The 16,847-nt window shown below is 38.8% G+C and overlaps 1 protein-coding gene and 2 pseudogenes across 3 annotated transcripts; 2 read left to right on the top strand and 1 right to left on the bottom strand.

The window, feature by feature from the left end:
* Positions 1-1,267: 1,267 nt before the first annotated feature.
* LOC308649291 (serpin B9-like) lies at positions 1,268-4,458 on the bottom strand (the record flags this gene model as incomplete). The annotated part of the gene is made up of 2 exons (XM_081294926.1): positions 1,268-1,660; positions 4,291-4,458. The coding sequence occupies 2 exons, from the start codon at positions 4,456-4,458 to the stop codon at positions 1,268-1,270; spliced, it is 561 nt and encodes a 186-aa protein (XP_081151052.1).
* A 2,238-nt stretch (positions 4,459-6,696) lies between these two features.
* Positions 6,697-8,893, top strand: LOC308649290 (pseudouridylate synthase PUS7L-like; annotated as a pseudogene). The gene is made up of 2 exons: positions 6,697-6,924; positions 8,521-8,893. The product of its transcript is annotated as a pseudouridylate synthase PUS7L-like (transcript).
* Positions 8,894-9,229: 336 nt separating this feature from the next.
* On the top strand, positions 9,230-9,880 carry LOC308649289 (pseudouridylate synthase PUS7L-like; annotated as a pseudogene). The gene has a single exon. The product of its transcript is annotated as a pseudouridylate synthase PUS7L-like (transcript).
* Positions 9,881-16,847: the final 6,967 nt, after the last annotated feature.

Here is a 16,847-nt window from a genome sequence, read left to right as displayed (position 1 = left end):
TTAAAGTCCTGGTGCCAGGAAAACTGGAATAGTAGCAATAGTATTGACATGGCTCCCAGGCTACCAAGTGGAGCAGCCAACCTACTGCTCTATGCTGAGAAGCTGCAGCAGTCATGGACTGGTGGAGCAGAGGAGTTTCAGTCTGAGTGGTTCAGCAAGCTTGGCCTGTGGCTTTGTGGAGCCCACCACACAGATGCGGCAAGCTAGCACCCAGGCAGGCCAACTCCAGGTGAGCTAGCTCCAGCCAAGTCAGTGCCCAGGCCCGCTGACCTGTCATTCTTTACCTGCCAGAGATGGGCACTGTATAGATGCCAGCTGAAAAAGCCTGCTCCCCACAGCACTGCAACCCCATCTATAACTTCAACCTCCCGTTTCTTGACCTGCCACAAGAAAATGGAAGTGGGGCAGGCTTGAATGAAAGTTGGAACTCAGAAATTGATCAATAGCATTCTTAGGTTTCCCAACCCTAATTAGCATACGCTTGGACCAAAAGCAGTGAACCAAGTGCTATATAAAACCCTAGACCCGGACACTCTTGTCAGAGAAAACCTGCTATCATGTTCTTGCTTGCAGTGAAAGAATGTTCCTGTTCTTCAATAAGTTCTACGTTTACACTCCCTCATCCAGGTGTGTGAATTTCATTCATTGACTTCACAAGACAAGAAACCAGAAAGAGGAAGAAATTGAAGGTGAGCTGCTAAGGTCTATTGCAATACTGTGGCCATGCCCACCATTAAGAGCCACAACACTTCTCAGCTATAGAACCCCACAGCTTGTGCAGACACCACCTGCCAATAGAACTAGTGAATCAAATTTCATTTCAAGATTCTGGTTTCAGTATTCAGCTGCATTAATTATTATTGTTGAGCTAGTCAGGTTAAGGCAAGTGTGTGGCAAGATGTGAGGTGCCAGGAAAGCACAGCATAACACCGCGTGTGAAATGAGTAGGAAATACATTTGGGGACAGCTAGGAAAACTTTGCAAACTATCCTATGGCATCTGTACTGCCTTCATCCTAAATACAACAGGAAATCAAGACAGACTATTATTTGCTAGGATCCTGGTTCCCTGGTACAAATGAGTGGGCAGTATGGGGACAGCTGAGTGTGGTGCATTATGAGATCATGCCGGCAAGTTGTTCAGAAGGTTTAGGACGCTGCCCTCAATTTCGTAATTGATTAACGTATAGGCCCATTCTTATGGAACTATAGAGAGAATCTGGGGACAGTGAAAGACAGAAACTCTCCATACAGAGGAAGTACAACCCTTAGGGAGATGAGAACCTGCCACAGAACAGAAGGGTGTCAGTTTTGTTAAAGAATAGGAAGGGGTGGTCAGCACGGAACCTCCGTAAATAGGCTGAACAATATTCCATCTCTTCGCCCGTAACCGCTGCAGCCTCAGTACCTTCTTCATTCACCTCCATGACACTCTTGTGCACAACCTTGGACAGACACAGGTCTGTCTCAGTTGACATGGCAGACAAGTCAGCCTTGCCCTGTTGGAAGGCATCGACCATTCCCAGACGCTGAAGCACAGACTCCATGTCATAATCCTCCTGCAGTTTAAATCTCGGAAGGAAAACTTCCACTTCAATATTCTTCATAGAGGCTGCCTTGGTCCAGGCTATGAATTTGTCAAAAGTCAGGTTATTTTCCACCTGAAAGACCAGAATCACAGGTCCACATTCAGACTTCAGTGCGTATCTACAGACCACACAGACATTTCCATGAACATTCCATGTTGACTGTCCACACAGGATAGGGAGATGGGTTCAATCCTTAGCACCACTTAAAAATAAAATAAAGATGTTGTGTCCATCCAAAACTATAAAATAAATATTAAAAACAGCATTAATTTTTTTCATATTGCCAAGGAAATAATGAAATAGCAAAATTTCCAACTCAATGTTAGAAAAGGTACAGAAAAATTACTAAGAATTTTAGGGAAAAACATAAAATGGTCAACGAGCCTAAGAACTGGTTCTATGAAAGAAAGCACACATATTCACACAAAGTAGACAGACATCAGCAACTGGAAGAAAAAAAAACTAAAAGTACCCAGAATGCAAGTTATAAGTGAAAAAGAGATTATCCAGAAATGCATACAGATGAATTGTTAATAAATGAAAGCTAAATTATTTTCATCAAAGTGTAAATTATGAATTACCAAGTGAATATACAGAGATGTGGACATGGGTAAAAGTTGCTCAATGGGCACTGAGTTACAGATAGGAGCAAGAGATTTTGGTGGCTGCTGCACAATAGGTTTGACTCAGAGAATGAAAATATAGGGTACATTTCAAAAAATTGCAAGAAAAAAATATTGTATGCTTTCACCACAAAGAAATGATAAATGATTGAAGTGATAGATGTGTTTACCTGATTTGAACATTACACAATGTACATATGAATTAAAACATCACATAGTAGTTACCCTGTAAATATGTATAATCTTTATGTTTCTGGGTATCAGTTAAACAGTTATTTTAATTTAAAAAGTGCCCCCCCCAAGGAATCTAAATATATAGATATACAAAGAAGAAACAATAAAAGATAAGATTCTTGAAAGCTGTAGATGATCTTTGGAGCGAATTTTTTTTTTCTAAAAATATTCAACAGCTATATTTCTCATGCCATACACAGTGTCCTATAACATGGAAAAAGATAAAAAGCAACTAAATTCATTTCATCAAGTTTATAGATTATTAAGAAGAAAATCTGTCAAATATAGAACAAAATGCCACTGAATTATAGGCTGTAAATGTGTTAAGATGGCAAATTTTATATGTGTCTTTTACCACAGTTGGGAACTAAAAGCTAAAAGCTTTTAGAGACTGTGATATCATTATGATAATAATAGCTAACCCATGTTGAACATTTGATTTAGATGAATTATCTCACTGAATCCTCCCATTAATTGGAAGAACATTTATGCAAAGAAAAATACAGTGGGTCATCAAAGTATAAAAATTAAATACAAAATGTGGACATGAGACTGGAAGAAAATGTCTCTCATTCTCAGAGAACTGCCTCTGCAGAGTGAGTCCTTAGGGACTTTTAATTGTTTTTCTACTTTCCTTTTAAAAGCTTTTTTTTTTTTTTTTTTTTAATAATGGTGTCTTACCACTTACAATATGAAGGAAAACAAATAACCTTTAAGGAGATTTCTGCAGCCTTACAGTTTCCCTTCTGGCTATCAGCAGTAAAGTGTCATGAGCATGTGCTTATCATCCAGTTGAATCCTGGAGGTATGCAAGTCACATCTGATAAAGTCACAGGCAATAGTTCTCTTTTTGAAATATATGTACTAGATCGTCCTTTTCTATAGTCACCAGAACGTCCTGCTCCTAACCTACTGTAACTTAATGCCCATTGACCAACCTTTCCCTCCCTTCTTGTTTCTTCACTTTTATTTGGGAATTCATAATTCACACTTTGTTGGAAAGGGGCTTTCAGTGGGCATAAAACCTAGAAAAAAATCCCAAGACTTAGGCAGAGAGAACTTCCTCTATGCATAAACCTTCACTCCTTTATCAGAGCAGCGAAATTATTAAAACAAGCAGACATCACTGAAAAGGGTCCTCCAGGAAACAGAAAGTCACCCTGCATCATCAGTGCCTAATACTCCCATCATAAAGGTGTGAGCAGGGGTAGAGCTCAACAATGACACAAGTTTTTAGGCTTTTTATCCCCCCCCCCCAAAAAAAAAAAAAAAACCCTTAAGAGACAGTGACTGATTTGCAATCATTTCTAGATGTTCACTGAATGCTTTTTCATTATAGCTACTCAGGTCTTCATGGTCTATAGAAGTGAATAAGAACACACCTGTTAATCTTCCTTTGATTATTTTGTTTATCTCCCCACTCAGCAAGGCAGGTTGGTAGAGAAACAAAGCAAAACTTATTAACTTTGCTCATCAATGAATAATTACAGTTGCAAACCTTTACTCCAATAAAAAATAGATATTAGCAACCCAGGACCTCAGGCATGCTAGGCACATGCTTTACCGCTGAGCTATACCCCAACTTCTCATCGTCATTTCCTAAACAAATTGCAAGGCAAACTTGTGAGAGTCTCCTCCAGATTATTAACTGGGGAAACTAACCCTGCCATCCCTCAAAAAATTTCACTGGAGGAGACTCCTCGCCTTTCTCCCTTCCTGTACCCCTCTCCCTGAAATGGTCCAGGCTCACCCCTCCTTCCTCAACAGTTCTGGAAAAACTCAAGGAGGAGATAAGAGTCAAGCCTTGCAGACCAGTACCTCTTCCAGGGTGACAGGAAAGCTTACCTGAGCCATCTGGACCTTGGTGTTGCCCTTTGCCCCCAGGAGGACCATGGCCAGGGCAGAGGAGATGCTCAGAGGAGGAAAAAACACATTTTGTGAAGGTCTGTCTTGACACAGCATCTTGAAAACCTGGATGGCAAAGGTGCCATTTGCTTTTGAAAGAGAATCCATGATACAGATACAGGGTCTGGGGGCAAAGAAGACAGAGAAACACAATGAAATGGGGCTCAGAACACTGTGTGTGGTCTCTGCTTGGCTTTCACTTTTCTAGTGAACACAGCTATGGGAGTAGATTATGCATGTGAGGAAGGGGCTGGTCTCTGTAGAGCAGCACACTGGCAAGGCAAGGGAGAGCAGAAAAGCATGCAGGGAACAGCAGGTGACAGGTCAAAGCAAGAGCAGGGAGGTGGTAGGTGTGAAGCCAGAGGAGGCGGAGTGAAAACACCAGTGGGCAGCTCTGTGCAGTAAGGCCCTCCCTCACCAGGGGCTGGCCTTAAACCTTGGGAAACCTCCTCCCCCACTAATTAGTACTAGTCCAGGACCCTCATAGGGAACACAAGTGTCCTAAGTCTTAGCAACTGAGCTCTTTTCCAACTTCTGGTGCTGAGGCTGTGGTGCTGGTATATAATCAGCTCTACCCTTCTCTAGCAATGTGAGAGAAACAGATACTGAGTCCAATGGCTCAGGACATAACTTGTGTTCAGCAGGAGGTGCAGAGCAGGGACCACTTTAAGCAAGTTGATTTAGTAGTTCATGTCATCCGAGAGCCACACTCTTCCCTGTCCCTCTTTGTATCAGCTTCATCTTCAGGCTGGAAGCAATTGGAAATATCTCATTTTGACATGTTGTTGTCTCCAGGAAGAGAACAGACGAAATGACTTCCTCTGAAGCAGGGAACCTTTCCCAGAAGCTTGTCCATGAGCAGATTGCCCCACCTGTTTCAAATTAATGAAAATTAGTGTTCTCTCCTGAGGGCCAGAATTAAGGTGAGGCAAGACAGATGTTTACCACCAAACATTTGAGGAACACTTACTTAGGTGCCAACTCTGCATTTACATGACCCTGAAAGTTAGGGCCTCTTTTAATTTTGCACCCTAGGTGCCATAACTTTTTTTTGGTTTTTTAAATAACACTTTTATTAAAAAATCATGCCTGTAATCCCATTGGCTAGGGAGACAGAGGCAGGAGGGTCTAGAGTTCAAAGCCACTCTCAGCAACTTATCAAGATCCTGACTCCATAAAAAATCAAAAGGACTGGGGATGTGGCTCTGTGGTTAAGTGCCTCTGGCTTCAATCCCTGGCATCCAAAAATAAACACATAAATAAATAAACAAACATAAATTAACACCTTTGCAAAGATAAATATGCATACCATTCTGTTTATAAGTATTCTGAGAGGCCTAAATTAAGTTACTGGTAGGATGGAGGGAAAAAAGGGTCAGAGTTTAACTGATAGTTTCAAGCTAAACCAATGAAGAAAAAAAATCACTGCTGCATATTTTTCCCCATATTTTCAAAATTAGCCATCAAGACAAAATTGCATTCTGGTTGTATGCTCTACCAACCAAAAAGCCACAAAAACTTGTCTGTAACAGATAAGATATACCTATCCCAGGTCTTTGTTCCCTTCATGTTTCAACCTGGACCCCCAAGGTTAATGATGGCCTGATGTCTCAAGTATTCTGGAATATATGATGGAATATTACTCAGCCTTAAATACGAATGAAATTATGGCATTTGCAGGTAAATGGATGGAGTTGGAGAATATCATACTAAGCAAAATAAGCCAAAAATCCAAAGGCTGAATGTTTTCTCTGATATGCTGATGCTAATTCCCAATAGGAGGAGGGGCTGGGAAGAATAGAAGTATTTTGGATTAGGGCATGAAGGGAGGAGAAGGGATATGCGGATAGGAAGGATTATAGAATGAAACAGACATTATTACTTTACATACACATATGACTGCATGACCAAAGCAATTCTACAACATGTACCATCAGAAAATTGAGAAACTGTACCCCATTTATGTATGATATATCAAAGCATTCTACTGCCATGTATAAATAACTAAAACAAGTTAAAAAAAAAAAGAAAAGAAGTTTATTTTGGCTCACAGTTCTGGTCCAGGTTCAAGGATTCTTATCTTCAATGGCCTACTTGATGGCAATTATCACAGATCAAAAACAAGAAGGGGCAGAAGTATGCCTACACCTGGACATACACGTGGGGATCATGCATGTGTCCATGACCAGGTGATCCTGCGGTCACCCTGGATAAGAAGATAGTGAGCCAGATGTTATCCCTGAATAACAAAGAGTCATCAGGAGAGACAGGATGGCAGCAGTTGGTAATGTCTGATGGCATGATCTGCAAGGAATTGGGATTTTTTGGAGGCATTATCACTTAAGAATGGAGGAGGACACAGATTATAGAATCAGGTTTAGTTCTTTGTGGTTCATCAGGGAGCATGTTGGATTTCAGGGCACTGAAAAGCTCGCTGTATGACTTTATTATCATGGAGACCGATTAACAAGACATTGATGAACCAATTAATAAGACTGGTAAAATACCTGAGCTGAATCATTTTGCCAAAAAACCCCAAAACTGGATCTTCAAAATGTGTCCTTTGAAGATGAAGTAACCAAGAACTTAATACTTTTTTTTTTTTTATTGGATGTTCATAACATTACAAAGCTCTTGACAAATCATATTTCATACATTAGAATCAAGTGGGTTATGAACTCCCATTTTTACCCCAAATACAGATTGCAGAATCACATCGGTTACACATCACATTTTTACATACTGCCATATTAGTGACTGTTGTATTCTGCTACCTTTCCTATCCTCTACTATCCCCCCTCCCCTCCCCTCCCATCTTCTCTCTCTACCCCATCTACTGTAATTCATTTCCCTCCATGTTTGTTATCCCATTCCCCTCATAACCTCTTATATATAATTTTGTATAACAATGAGGGTCTCCCTCCATTTCCATGTGATTTCCCTTTTTTTCTCCCTTTCCCTCCCGCCTCATGTCTCTGTTTAATGTTAAACTTTTCTTCCTGCTCTTCCTCCCTGTTCTGTTCTTAGTTGCTCTCATTATATCAAAGAAGACATTTGGTATTTGTTTTTTAGGGATTGGCTAGCTTCACTAAGAATAATCTGCTCTAGTGCCATCCATTTCCCTGCAAATTCCGTGATTTTGTCATTTTTTAGTGCTGCGTAATACTCCATGGTGTATAAATGCCACATTTTTTTTATCCATTCATCTATTGAAGGGCATCTGGGTTGATTCCACAGTCTGGCAATTGTGAATTGTGCTGCTATGAACATCGATGTGGCAGTATCCCTGTAGTGTGCTCTTTTAAGGTCTTCAGGAAATAGTCCGAGAAGGGCAATAGCTGGGTCAAATGGTGGTTCCATTCCCAGCTTTCCCAGGAATCTCCAAACTGCTTTCCAAATTGGCCGCACCCGTTTGCAGTCCCACCAGCAGTGTACAAGAGTACCCTTTTCCCCACATCCTCGCCAGCACTCGTTGTTGTTTGACTTCGTCATGGCTGCCAATCTTACTGGGGTGAGGTGGTATCTTAGGGTAGTTTTGATTTGCATTTCCTTGACTGCTAGAGATGGTGAGCATTTTTTCATGTACTTGTTGATTGATTGTATGTCCTCCTCTGTGAAGTGTTTGTTCATGTCCTTGGCCCATTTGTTGATTGGGTTGTTTGTTTTCTTATTGTCTAATTTTTTGAGTTCTTTGTATACTCTGGATATTAGGGCTCTATCTGAAGTGTGAGGAGTAAAAATTTGTTCCCATGATGTAGGCTCCCTATTTACCTCTCTTATTGTTTCTCTTGCTGAGAAAAAACTTTTCAGTTTAAGAAAGTCCCATTTGTTGATTCTTGTTATTAACTCTTGTGCTATGGGTGTCCTATTAAGGAATTTTGAGCCCATCCCCACAATCTGCAGATCGGAGCCAACTTTTTCTTCTATCAGACGGAGAGTCTCTGATTTGATATCTAGCTCCTTTATCCACTTTGAGTTGACTTTTGTGCATGGCGAGAGTAGGGGATTCAGTTTCATTTTGTTGCATATGGATTTCCAGTTTTCCCAACACCATTTGTTGAAGATGCTATCCTTTCTCCATTGCATGTTTTTAGCTCCTTTATCAAATATAAGATAGTTGTAGCTTTGTGGATTAGTCTCTGTGTCCTCTATTCTGTACCATTGGTCCACCCGCCTGAAGAACTTAATACTTTAGCTAGGTGCTCTGATGGTGACCAAAGACATCAGTCTGATTTAGAAGAAGGTGATACCATCAGTGATAGGACTTCCAAGTGTGAAGAAGAAAAAGCTGATGGTTTTAAGCTTCTTTTTAGATGAAAAAAAAAAAAAGAATTACAGAATCAGTTTGCCTGTGATGTAAAAGAGAAGCAGAATTCAAAAACTGAACTATTGGGCCATCTCGGGAATTCTCATTAGGCAGGTTCCTTGACAAAAACAAAGGGTTATTTTACGCAATGCTGTTAAGCAGAAATTTTCTTTCTTGGTAACTGTTGGAGAAAACAGTGAAATTCTTATAAACCAAATCTTAAGTATAAATCTTTGATATCCGAACAAGAATCACTTGAGTTTTTAAAATATTTGGATGCAAGAAAGAAAATTCCAAAATTACCTGTAAACCTGATACAAAGACCACAGAAAAGCTATCATTTTGTCAACAGAAGTTTGGAAAGCTTGTAGAAACCAAATCTTTTCCTGAACAGAATTACAGTGCTGGTGATCTAAATGTAGTGAGAACAAAAAGATTTTTTGAAAAAAAAAAAACAAACAAACAAACCAAAAACCAAAAAACACACAGTACAGGAAAAGGTCTCTTCTTGAATAAAAACAGGAAAAAAAAGTTATACATACAGCTTTGACTCTATGAAAAAAAAATCTGGAGATGTTTGAAGTGGTAGATTTTTCAGCTATTAAACTTGGAGTGATTCCTTCAGATTTTAGTTATGCAGGCCTTAAAGACTAGAAAACTGTCACCTGTTGAGCAATGGTTGTAGAAAACTGACTTCAGGGAGGTTGACAAATATTGGAAAAAAAATTGAAAAGAATGAATGTCCCTTAGACTTGGACAGCTCAAAGGGAATCACTTTGATATTGTCATCAGAAATTTACAAAATCACATAAATGATTCTGGAAATCTGAAAAAGAGAATTTTGAAGGCAATAGAAAATGTTAATAATCAAAATTTTGTGACTTACTATGGACCACAGAGATGTGAAAAGGGAAGCAATGTTCATACAGACCAAATTGGATTGGCTCTGCTGAAGAATGAAATGCTGAAGACCATAAAATTATTTCTTACACAAGAAGACATGGATAATCTTATGAATAAAGCAAAGAAATATTTTCTTCAAACTGAGGATGCTAAAGGCACACTTTGACTGATGCCCGAATTCAAAGAGAACATGGGTTAGAGTCATTGTATCACTTTCGCATGACAGAGTAGGGTTATATCCAGGACTGGTTCTCTTTTCCCCATTTCATGGGTTCTTCCAGTACTTGGATACAATATTCTATATCAAAAGAATCAATTTGAGCAGTGGTACCATGAAATACTTAGCAGACATGGACTACAAACATGTAGGTTTAACGTACCTACTCTGAAAAGGAATATACCAGAATGCTATAGACAGATTTTGAAACATGCCCATCACCTCTCATACCAATGGATGGGCGATTATGATGCTAAAATGAAAGCTTCTCACATCAATGAGTCAACTTGATCTCTTTTGATCTTCAGGCTTCATGTTATGCCACAATTTGAGGGAAACAATAAAACATAATGTTTAAAAACTGATATCCTTAACACATATAGGTCACTCTGAAGGAAAGGGAGCTAAAATTTTTGGAGTATGTATCGATGCCACCTTTAAATTTCACAACATCCCGAGAAGCTGGAATCTGATGCTTTAAAGTTCCAGGAGACATATAGCAAATAAGTGTCAGAGTCTGAATTAAGATGTATGTGAAAGCCTATGTTCTTTCTATTTTAGGGTGCTTCAGTGAACTTTTCTACGTTATAAAAGTTCTAATTTTTCTAAACAATTAGGAATGTATATCACTGTAAGCTAACACTTAAGAAAAAAATTGTGAAATAGAATTCATATCCTCTATCTTCTTCCTTAGAATGGAGATGAAACTAGGTTGCAATGAAATAATTCGTGGTTGGAGAGAAACATAGATGAAGCATTTGCTAATTAATAATGTCATTCATTCCTCTTTTGAAATTATTGCTCATAACTATATATAAAGAAATTATCCATCTTTATGATAGCTAATCCTTTATGAGATAATCTTTGATAAGGCTTAAATAAATATTTTCATATAGTTATCATATATCAGTGTATATTGACCCCTAATTTTTGGGGTTATTATTTGAAACACACTTTAGAGTCAGATCTGTGCTCAGATACAGCTCTGATAATTTACCAGTGACTTTGCATTGCTGCAGTCTGGCTGGGCACAAATCATGAGCCACTGAAGCAGGAACAAACTTTATTTCTGAATTTCACCAGCACAATCCACACATGCTCCCCGGGAATTCTCTTGAATGCCACGCTGCTCATCCACGAACCAGCAGCCGGAAATATCCCTCCTCCGGCACTTCCCCAACCAATGGGAACTTTTTGCGAATCCCCATGAGAGCTCAACTGGAAGTCAACGTGAACTCTGTGAGAACTCGCTGGCGTCACTTCTCAACCACTACTTCTGGCAAAAATGCCATGCGTCATCCCGACTCGGCTGTGGCCCTCAACATCTCCCCCCTTTTGTTTAATTAAACAAACAATGTGGCTTAGGGACCATGCCTGTTAGGCTGTCCAATACTACACATGGTCCTTACCAGTCATCGGATGAGCTGACCTCTAGGCGTCAGCCTCCTGTCTTAGGTTGGTACTACTGCAAATGGATCATACCTGTCACTAACTACTGGTCCAGCATACAGCCATACTTGTGGATAGGCCTTTGCACCGGTGGGGGGGTGATGTTCATTGCCTCACATCTGTTGGCCCCCAATTTGGCCTTGGTGCCAGTGGCGGGGTGAGGTTCTTTTCCTCATCTCTGTTGGCTCCCAAATTTTAGACCATCACTAGCAGAAGGGAGGAGAATACAGAAATGCCATGACACCAAGCCAATTGACGGCTCCTTTGGAAAAATTGTATCACCGGTGACACCATCAGCAAAAATATGTCAGCACTACCACAATTCACTGCACCAACGGATAGTTCACAATGCATACAAGTGATACATAGTCCAGGTAAGTTCTGCAATCAGTTCAAAGCAGAGGAATCCATCAATATGTCCATTTCCTCCCAAAGTAAATCGACTCCTTGATTGAGCATTACTTGTTGAGTTATTATTCATTGATGCATCAGTTTATACAGGTTGTTGTGATAACTATCGAAGAAGCTGTAGTTTGGTTTTATCTTTGTCTTCACCGGCACTGGGATGAAGATAGGAATTCTGGCAATGATGCTAAAAAAAAAATTATGTAACATTCCAACAGGTACTAAGAAAACAATTTTCTGAACAATTTATATTATCCTGAACAGAATTATTAAATATAATGAAAAGGAAAGGTGAAAGTAAACAAACAGATCTGTTAAACTCCTTATTTGTTCACATATTAAAACAATCCTCAACAGCTGTTTACCCAATTTAAATTAAACCATTAAAATCACATGAATAAAAAAAATTCAGATCCATTTTTTCATGAGCGCTCCTCATATATAATATATGGACATACACACACAGACATACAACACAAAACACAAGTGTGCACACAAACATACAACACATAAGACAATAGTAAAGGCCTTGTAGTTTTACACTGTTGAAATCTCCATTGCAATGTTTAAAAACTCCACAGTCAAAAAATAAAACTGATCAGAAAAACATTAACCTAGGTCTATATGAGCTCAAAAAATAAAATAGAACTTTATGATGTGGGAAAAGGCAATAATAAAATGGATATTGAAAAAAGCATCCTGGTTAATCACTGTTGCAGATGTAAGTATAGCCAAGCTGGAGCTCTGGATATCAGCTGTTATGGATTTGAGTCAAATCATCTTCTTTTTGGTCTGTAGAAATCGCTTTAGTTAGTCTCTCTGGAATCCAAATCGGCTGCTGTTCTCCCTGTGGAAACACACAAACAGACCCCCGACTCCAGACAATCACTGGGTCAGGACCTTTCCATTGTCCTGTTAGAATATCCTTCCAAAGTACCTTGGGCTTATGTACATTTTTTGGACACATATGCCTTTCCACAGCACTAAGCCCTGATGAATCCAAATTTTAAAAGTTTAGAGTAAAAAGGGTTATTTTAAGTTTATCTTTGGGGGATATATACCCCTTTCCAATTCCCTCTTTTTGTTTTAATAAGTACATTTTAATAGTTTGATGAGCTCTTTCAACTATGCCTTGTCCCTGCGGATTGTATGGAATTCCTGTTATGTGAGTAATGCCAAATTATGAGCAAAATTGTTTAAAGGAGGTGGAAGTATAATCAGGACCATTATCCATTTTTAACTATTTTGGAATGCCCACAGTGGCAAAATTTTGTAAGCAATGAGCTATAATATCTTTAGTTTTTTCTCCGGCATGAAGGGAACCCATCAAAAATCTGGAAGAAGTATCAACTGTAACATGCAAATATTTTAATTTTCCAAATTTTGGCAAGTGTGTGACGTCCATCTGCCAAATATGGTTAGGTGTCAATCCTCTAGGATTGACTCCAAGATTAACTTGTGGTAAAAAGGTCACACAATTTTGACATTTTTTTATTATTTGTCTAGCTTGTTCCTTAGTTATTTTAAAATGCTTTTGTAAAGTATTAGCATTGACATGGAACCTTTTATGAAAATGTGTAGCTTCTTCTAGTGTAGAGAAAATATATATGTCATGTGTGTAGTTTATCTGCTAAATCATTGCCCAAACTAAGGGCTCCAGGCAATCCTGTATGTGCTCTGATATGTCTTATAAAGAATGGATCTTTTCTGTTACAGATTAGACTTTGTATAGTGGAAAACAAAGAGAAAACAGTAGAGGAAGGGAAATCCTACCAGCATCTTCAAGGGATACTATAGCATTAACTATGTACTGACTAACTGAAAATAAATTAAATACAGAATCTTTAAACATCACAAAAGCTTGCAATACTGCATTGAGCTCTACCTTTTGAGCTGATTGTTTGGGTACTAAAAATGTAAAAGTTTGATCAGGGGTAACTACTGCTGCTGTACCATTATTTGACCCATCAGTGAATACATTTGGAGCATTCATGATAGGTGTTTTTCTTGTCATTTTTGGAAAAACTACAGGATGTGAAGACCAAAAAGACAATAAAGGATTAGATGGTAAGTGATTATCAAATGAAACATTAGATTTACACATGATTATTGCCCAAGTATTTAACTCATTAGCTAACTCATCAATTTGATCCATAGTATATGGAGTAATAATTTTATTGGGAGAAATTCCAAACACTCCCTTTGCTGATTTTATTCCTTTGAGTATTAATTGTCCTACAGCCTCAGGATACCTAGTAAGAATAGTGTTAGGAGAATAAGATAAATGTATCCACAATAATGGACCTTCTTGCCATAATACTCCTGTAGGAATATTTTTTGTTGGTAGTACAATAAATAATAAAGGTGAACTTATATCAATTCTATCCAAATGCATATTTTCCATATATGTCTCAATAATTTTTAATGCCTTTCTTGCTTCAGGCATTAACATTCGGGGTGAATTTGGATCTGATGTACATTTTAGATATCAAATAAAGGTCCCAACTCTCCTGTTGGTATGCCTAGGTAAGGCCTTATCCAATTTATGTCTCCTAATAACTTTTGAAAGTCGTTAAGTGATTTGAGTTGATCTACTCATATTTGAATTTTTGGTGGATAGACCATGGTTGAAGATAATAGAATTCCTAAATAATTAATTGGAAAATTTAATTGTACTTTATCTATTGCTATCTCTAGAATATAATTTTTAAATAAATTTGTAAGTGTGGCATAACATTCTAGCAATGAGTTTTTATCTTTGTGTGCTAACAATAATCATCCATATAGTGAAATATTTGTAGTTCAGGATTTTGATTTCTAAGTGGCTGGATTGCTTTGTTAACATAAATTTGACACATAGTTGGGCTGTTAGCCATCCCTTGAGGGAGTACTTTCCATTCATATCTCTGATCAGGACCTTCATGATTCTGTGCAGGGATAGTAAATGCAAAATGTGGACTATCCTCAGGATGAATTGGAATTGAAAAAAAACCAATCTTTAATATCTATAGCTAAAACGTACCACGTTTTTGGCAAAGCAGACAATTGAGGAATCCCTGATTGAGCAGGTCCCATAATAACCATCTCATTATTAATGGCTCTTAAATCTTGTAATAATCTCCATTTACCAGATTTCTTTTTAATGACAAAAATGGGAGTATTATAGGGAGATATGGAAGGTTGTATATGTCCCTCCGCTAATTGTTGTTTGACCAGGTCATGGGTTGCTTGTATCTTTTCTTTAGTCAGGGGCCACTGAGCAACCCATACTGGTCTTTCTGATTTCCAAGTAATTTTTATTGCCTCAGTGACCCCTTCTGAAAACCCAATCCATGTCTATTTATTTCTTGATCTATTTGAATAGGTGCTGGCATACCTTGTTCTTATTCTCTTAATCTTTTTTCTTTCCTAAAGCCTTGTTAGGCCTAGTAGTGGGCGCGTTAGGATTGATGTTATTTGTTAATGTCAATCCTAATTGATCTAGGACATCTCGTCCCCATAAATTTACGGGAAGATGATCCAATACATAGGGCTGTATAGTTCCTTCACATCCTTCAGGATCCTTCCAATCTAATACCATTGCACTCCTATGGGGATTAGTTGCCACTCCTAGGCCTCGAATCGTTTGAGTGGCTTGTTGTAACAGCCAATGTTTTGGCCATTCTTGACGAGATATGATGCTAAGGTCTGCACTTGTATCAAGTAGCCCATTAAATTCATGTCCTTGAATATTTAGTTTTAGCATGGGGCGAGAATGTAAATTTAAAGACAGCATAGCCCAATCTACACCTGTGGAGCCTAATCCCCTGGAACATCTTTCTACAGTATGACTGGAAATTTTATCATGCAGGCTGGGTATTATTAATAACTGTGCTATTCTATCTCCTGGTGAAATTACTGATATACCCTTTGGAGAACTAGCTATAATTTTTATTTCACCTTCATAATCAGGATCAATTACCCCAGGACTTATCATAAGTCCTTTTAGAGTAGAAGTACTGTTTCCCAACAATAAGCCTACTGTTCCTTGAGGAAGAGGTCCTTTTACTCCTGTGGGAATGATTTGAACTCCCATCTCTGGAGTTAGTACTGCTCTGGCAGAGGCGCAGATGTCCAACCCTGCACTCCCTCTGGTTCATCTGATGAGAGATCTGATGGATAATGTGTCCTGGGCACTACCCTGATGGTGTTGCTGGGTTCCTCCATGGTGTTTCTGGGTCCTCCAGTGCCCCATATATTTGTGGTCGTGGGCCCTAGAGCATTGGGCCCCCTCGTCCGTTTTTTTGGCAATGGAGCCCGATGCCTTTCTTTTATGATATCATGGGTAAACACCTGATCCTTGTCCATTTTTTGATAATGGAGTACCCTCTATGGTGGTTTGAGAATGGCATTCATTAGCCCAATGTCTCCCTCTATGGCATCGTGGGCAAATATCCGGTATTCTACTTTTTTGATACCTAGCTTTGTTAAACCCTCCTCCTATGGGGCAATTCCTTTTAAAATGTCCTGTTTGTTCACAATTGTAGCATGTTTTTGGCCTGGCATCTATAGGCCTGTTGTACTGTAGCTGCCAAGACTTGCCCTTGTTCATTAATGTCTCTACATAATTTAATATATATGTTTAAATATCCATGTTTCCATGGTCTAATGACCTCTCTGCACCAATGATTTGCTTGGTCATAAGCCAGTTGTTTAATAAATGGCATTGCTTGTTCTGTATCCCCCAAAACTCTGGTAGCTGTTTGAATAAGCCTACCTACAAATTCAGCGTAAGATTCATTAGCTCCCTGTATTACCTTAGATAATTGACCTTGTAAATCTCCATGTCCTTGTAAAGTCTTCCATGCCCTAACTGCATCTGCAACAATTTGTGGAAATATAGCAGGATCATATTCATTTTGTTGCTGTTGACCCTCATAAGGTCCTTTTCCTAACAACATATCTATATTTCTTTGAGGGTAACCGGCTGCTGCATTTCGCTTAGCCGTCTCCATTCAAAATTCCTCATTGGTAACCTTCTATAACAAATACTGTCCTCCATTTAGCACAGCTTTACACATGCTAACCCAATCTGCTGGCATCATGTCCAAGTTGGTAATGGATTCCACCATGCTTACAGTGAAGGGTACTTAAGGACCATAGGTTGTTACAGCCTCCTTTAACTGCTTCACTGTTTTGAAATCTAAAGCATGGTGAATTCGCTGCCCTCTTGCCTGC

The sequence above is a fragment of the Spermophilus citellus genome (assembly GCF_964194105.1).
Source record: "Spermophilus citellus genome assembly, chromosome: 5".
Lineage (NCBI taxonomy): Eukaryota > Metazoa > Chordata > Mammalia > Rodentia > Sciuridae > Spermophilus > Spermophilus citellus.
The sequence above is the reverse complement of the archived record's forward strand: the minus strand, read 5'-3'. Positions and strand labels throughout refer to the sequence as shown.